The sequence below is a fragment of the Azolla caroliniana genome, unplaced genomic scaffold (genome assembly GCF_043228905.1).
Source record: "Azolla caroliniana isolate FFs.n. ecotype wild unplaced genomic scaffold, voAzoCaro1.0.p SCAF_8, whole genome shotgun sequence".
Classification (NCBI taxonomy): Eukaryota; Viridiplantae; Streptophyta; class Polypodiopsida; order Salviniales; family Salviniaceae; genus Azolla; species Azolla caroliniana.
Window position 1 is genome coordinate 15,877,850 of NW_028230443.1, and position 6,093 is coordinate 15,883,942.

A 6,093-nucleotide genomic window follows, 5' to 3' on the forward strand; every position below is an offset into this window, starting at 1 on the left:
ATCCTCTCCTCCCCTCTCTATTTGACCTTCGAAGACAAAGACGAAGACGAAAATAGAGTGTATCTATCTATCTATCTATATAACTAGCGATGGGCTTGGCTCAGTTTGGTTTCAGGCAGGTTTGGTTTCCTTGCCTTGAAACCAAACCGAACTGAACCAAACCATTTATATAAAACAAACACCAAACCAAATCGTTTATGAACTTTTAAGTCATTAAACCAAACCATTTAAGAAAAGGTAAACCAAATTATTTAAACCAAAACCGTTTAAGGAAAATTTGAAACCAAACTGAGCTATTTAATAAAAAGTTTAAACCTAACCATATTTAAGCCAAATTAATTACAAAATTAAATAAATAAAATATATTAAATTAAATAAGCATTTATGTTAAAATAAATAGACAAATAAGTATGAATTAAGCCATTAGATTAAATAAACATTTAAGTTAAATGAATTAAATCAATAAAAAACATTAATTAAACCATTAAATTACATAAAAAAGTTAGCCCAAAAACCTATAAACCTTTAAACCAAACCACTTAAACCTATAAACCGATAATCCCCAATTTCAAAACCAAACTGAGCCATTTATTAATAATTAAAACCAAACCAAACCAAACCATTTAATTATTTTGGAACTTATAAACCTTTAAAACATGGCTTAACAGTTTGGTTCGGTTCAAGTTGAAATCGGGCCCATTGCTATATATAGCATCATTTATGTATTCAAAGAAAATTATCTAGTGAGCATTGACTAAATGTTTCCAAGTAGGGTATTATTGGGAAGTTTATTAAACATTAGATGTATAAAGAGCATTGATGAAACATAATTACAATCTAATTCAAGAAGAAAGAGTTGGGGTATTATAAGAAACTTTGTGAGAAATTAGGAGTATAGCAAGCACTGACCTAACATATCTACAATGTGTTTTAGAAAGAAGAGTTCGTGGATTACTGGGATGTTCAACAATACAAGATGTCTCTTCCTATTCTGTTCTATTGTTTGGGATTGTATTCATAAATTGATTCCAACATAAGCATAAATTAACCGATTATACTTTCCTATAGTTGTTTTTCAGCAAAACTATAGTCTTTTGAAATACAATCAATTGTCATTTTTAACCTGAACTTAAATTGATACAAAAAAACCTGATTCCATAACAAAGTAATCAAACAATACTTCTAACTGTTCAATATCAATCAAGTGTCGATTTAAATAACATAAATCAATAAAAGCTTTCTATAAATGAAGTGATTCCACACCTATATATATCAATCATGGCTTGCTCAATACCTGCAAGATGCACTATCGTTACACGTTATTACAAAAGCTACGCTGGTCTGCAATCACAGGATCAATAGCAAAATGCCCCGCTTCCCCCACTAGTTCTGGAGAATAATTCAAACGACTTGACGACGATGGAAGACTACCTATCTCAATAAAAACTGGATTCTCTGGATGGTTTATAAAATCCACAATGCGTCATTGATACTAAACCTCCTTTGTATCCCAATCATAGAATAAGTCCTTAAATCATTCTAGTTAACATTCACATGTTGATGTCCTTCGGGTTGGCGTTCCTGACACATCTATCGTTTCAGGAATGTATCTGAAATCCACATCAAATTTGTGAGGACAAATTTGAAAATTATGATAAAAGACACAATAATCACTAGTAAGGTAAATTGATTGCTATTCTTTATCTACATACAGAAATTAATTCATAAGAGTATGAAAGAAAAAGCCTTGTGAAGCAAGAACTTCCACAACAAAGCATTTACTGAATATTATTCGATGAATAACATTTTATTCATAATATTAAAGAAAATATCTTATGAAGCAAACATCCTTTTGGCAAAGCATTCATTTAATGTTATTCTTCACTAAATTTTTATTATTAGAGTGGCACTTACATTTCTTCCTCTGTTTCATTTTTCAAAGCATTCTTTGCGATGCATTGGAAGGCTGCATCAACGTTCAGATCTTCCTTAGCAGAGGTCTCAAAATACGGAATGTTTCCCTTGCTTGCACACCATGCTTTTGCCTTCTTCTCAGAAACCTATTAAACATAAATGTAAATTAATAATTGAATTCAGAGTGAAAACATAGTCCCATGCATATCATTGGCAATGAGGATGAACGCGGACATACCACTCTACTATTACCACTGTCTATATCCACTTTGTTTCCAAGCACCACGAAAGGGAAATTGTCAGGGTCGGAAGGATTTGCCTGAACACAGAACATAGTTCAATGAATGTAGTTATGCATAGTATATGGAGGGAATTGATAACAGAATGCATATATATACACACACACACATACATACTGCCTACATATTCAGAAACTAAACTTATAATTTGGGAGATCCCATATTAAATATGATTACACTTTGAATCATTTCACCCAATAGAAAATTTGAGCCTGAGATCATGTTTTGAAATTTTATAAACAAAGTGAGTGTTCCGATAATACTCACTCTTGCATGCACTAGCAGCGACGGTTTTATCCAGATATGGTTCCAAAATTTTAGAATAGGAATGCCAACAAAAATTAAAATACAACTTCTCAAGATAAAAGCTCCAAACAGAATGTCATGAAGTCAAGGGCAAAAGTCAACAGTTTGTCAAAGTTTACACACACATGAGATCAGGGATGCAAAGCATAACAGTCTATGGTAAAGATAAATGAAAATTGACCTATTAGTACTTATATGCATATCTACAACTTACATACATATTCATGTATGCGGGGAAACACATATATACCTACACAGATGTCAACATGCCAAATTAACATTATTGCACACTATGCGGATGAGAATAGAAGATTGTACCAACAATCTCATTCATGTACTACAAATGCATTATGCATTCAAATAGGGATAGTAATAACATCACAACAATATCACCAATAAACAGACAACGATGGATGTGGACATTTGATATGTAACCTGCAAAAGGAACTCTTGACGCCAATTCTCTAAATTGTCAAACGACTTCATTGCATTCACGTCATACACAAGAACACAACAATCTGCACCCCGGTAAAATGCAACTCCAAGGCTCTGAAACCTCTCTTGCCCCGCTGTGTCCCAGATCTGCATCATCCATCACTTTGTTCAAATGTCAAATCACTGAAAATCTAGCATATAAGAGTGAAAATACCAAAGAAAGAGGATTTTTAACTATCCTCGTTATACATGACGCCATTTAAATTCCAAAATTACTGAAAATCTAGCTTAAAGTGAAAACATCAAAGAAAGAATATATCGTCCTAGATGTAAATGAGGTCAAGCATTATCCACCATTTTTCACTCAAAGTGGCCAAATCATTTAAATCCAGCTACAAAGCAAGAACATGAAAGAAACCAGAAAGAAACCAGAAAGATGTAAATCTCAATTAAATGATGTCAAGCATTATTCACCGTTTCATTAAAAGAAATCTGAACCTAAATTCGAAGTGAAAACAATAACAGAAAGAAGATATAATCCCAGATAAGTAAATGAGCATAACCATCATCTGCTAAAAACTGTATCTCAATGTAAATGAGGTCAAGCAACATTCACCATTTCATTAAAGGTTCAAAAATGGTTGAAACCTAATTTCAAAGTGAAAACATCAAAGAAAGAAATAATCCCAGACATATAGATGAGAATATGAACCATCCACCAAAAACTCAATAAAATCATCCTTATAAAAGTAGAAAAAATACCAAAGAAGATATAACAGTAGATATGAATGAAAGCCAACCTGCATTGTGACTAATCTATCTTCCACTTGAACTTCCTTGGTGAGAAAATCAGCACCAATTGTTGCTTTATATTGATTACTAAACTTCTTGTTGACATATCTGGAGTGAAATGAATCAAGGAGGCCAATACTTTCTTCGCAAAAATCTGAGACTGCTTCAATACAGATTTGGAAAGGAAATCCAGCAACCATGTCTTGAAACTTTAAAAATAGCATAGTTTGGCAAATTTTAGGTTATTAAAGTACGAAAATCTGACGGTAAAAGATATAAAGACGCAAAATAGCACATAATGTCAACAAAACTGAGTCTAATAAAAAACATGAAATGTGGAAAAAGAATGAAATGGAAAAGGAGCAAATAAAAATTGCACAGCTTTAATATATTATTACGTGATATATGATTTGAAGAAAGAATTTAAATAAAAACAGAGCCAATTAAGGATACTGATTCATCAAGGAGGTTTTCCCAACCCTGCAGAAAAATTGAAACATATCAGGAATCTAAAAAAATCAGCCTTTAACAAAGTGACAATACGAAACCTTAATCTATCATATCTTTTGATGTAACTATATAATTTACACCAAACCCCAGTTCAACATGAATACATAGACTTTGATGCATTTAAATAAGGTAAAGCAAATAAAACCTACATTTACGTGAATTCATGAATTTCTAAAGCGATTCTAACAGAGAGCAAAACAACCCTAAATATTTGAAAGGAATGCAAGCATTGTTTTGAATTTATATAAATAAGCTACAGAAAAAGAAAATGTTGATTCGAAATGAACACATAGATCGTGCAACAGAAGAAAGAAACAACTGGTAATCCTAGATTTGATATGAATCCATGAATTTGAGCAAAAGAAACCCTGGATTGAAATGAATACATAGGTCAAACAAGAGGGGCAGGAATACTATTAATCCTAGATTTTATGAATCCATGCATTTTCAACCTGAGAAACTCTAGATTGGGAATGCATATATATATATATATATATATGGAAAGAAATCAAGAATTGATACGCCTCCATGGATTTAAGCAAGAAGGAAAAAAAACCCCAGATTTGAAATGATTACATAGGTCAAGCTACAGAAGGAGAAAAAGACTTAATGAATTATAGAATCTAAATGAATCCATGGATTCAAGCCAAAAAAAGAAAGCACTAGATTGGACAAGATCGATGATCGACGAGATAGGAAGAAAGAGGGGGAGGAAGAGATCTGACCCGCTGTCTCCGAGGATGATGACCTTGAGCAGGGTTCTTTTGCGAGTGGCCATGGCGATCTCGAGGCGAGGCGAGGCGAGGCGAGGAAACACGAGATTGTGCAGGTCTGTCTTTCTCTCTCTCTCTCTCTCTCTTTTTCTGTCTGTCTTGCGTTCTTCGTTTATAAGAAAAGAGGCTCTCAGTTTTCCTTAATTACAGAGAATACCCCTGGCCCCAAATTTCACAAAATTTCATTCTCACAATGTGCAGTGTCACCATTTCTTCATATTTCCATGAGCCTATTGTTAAAAACACTCTCACTTAATAACTAATTCACACACTCTCGCATTTAATTAAGGGGCGAGACGACACTCTCGATATTTAATATACCTTTTCTTTTTAGTAACACTCTTTATTACTAGTGGGAAACCTCAAATGTGAGGTGAAAACCCTACATAGAATAAAGAGAAATTTCCATGTGTCGATTAGACGCTAAAGAGCTTAGAAGCACTCAAAGTAAAGAGTGTGAATTTGCAGTGTGATGTCTCTAAGTTGCAAGACAATCAAATAGGGATTGCCTGAGGGATTGCTTAAAGAAGCTAACTTCATGTAGTTGGTTTCGATCAAAGACCTTATTATTGCAGGCCGTCCATGTTGGAGTCTTAGACCATAAGTGCAGAAACAATAACATCTATGTTAAGAAGATCACCAAGTTAACAAGTTAAAGCAATATCAAGGAGATAGAGAGGGAGAGAGACAAAGAGGCATACAATGTGACAGTCTTATTCCAAAAGTTACAAATTACAATACAAGAATGGCACTATCAACATCTACATGAACTAGGTTACAAAGCCAGTTATATACTAACTGGGCTAGGGCAACTGCCCATTGACATATTTACATTATTGTCCTAAACCTAGTCTATCCAAAAGGACAGTGTGAATATGACCATTATACACCCGTATTCGACACTCCCCCCGTAATGACCGTATACGACAAAAACTTTGTGTGAACAGAGATACAGATTTATACAAAGTTATCGGACAAGTCAACTTTTGTCCGAATTCGTCAATGTCCTAGAAACAAGAAGCCGACCGAACGAGTTGAGCTCGAGTCGGCTGATTTGAAAGTGA

At 33.8% G+C, this 6,093-nt stretch overlaps 1 protein-coding gene across 1 annotated transcript; it reads right to left on the reverse strand.

Annotated features, from left to right (window-relative positions):
- Positions 1–1,134: 1,134 nt before the first annotated feature.
- Positions 1,135–5,132, reverse strand: LOC147861090 (ras-related protein Rab7). The gene is made up of 7 exons (XM_087323583.1): positions 4,982–5,132; positions 4,200–4,226; positions 3,755–3,854; positions 2,955–3,101; positions 2,153–2,233; positions 1,915–2,060; positions 1,135–1,610 (listed from the first exon to the last, which is right to left on the reverse strand). Exons 1-7 carry the CDS (start codon positions 5,032–5,034, stop codon positions 1,544–1,546), a joined length of 621 nt encoding a protein of 206 aa, XP_087179709.1. The 5' UTR covers positions 5,035–5,132; the 3' UTR covers positions 1,135–1,543.
- Positions 5,133–6,093: the final 961 nt, after the last annotated feature.

What these genes read in the sequence shown, in the direction of transcription:
- LOC147861090 (XM_087323583.1), bottom strand. Translation starts at nt 5,034, where the DNA reads ATGGCCACTCGCAAAAGAACCCTGCTCAAGGTCATCATCCTCGGAGAC. An exon ending in ATAGATTAGTCACAATGCAG is followed by an intron (nt 3,102 to 3,754) that starts GTTGGCTTTCAT and finishes TGGATGATGCAG; the next exon opens with ATCTGGGACACAGCGGGGCA. An exon ending in GTCAAGAGTTCCTTTTGCAG is followed by an intron (nt 2,234 to 2,954) that starts GTTACATATCAA and finishes TTCTGTGTTCAG; the next exon opens with GCAAATCCTTCCGACCCTGA.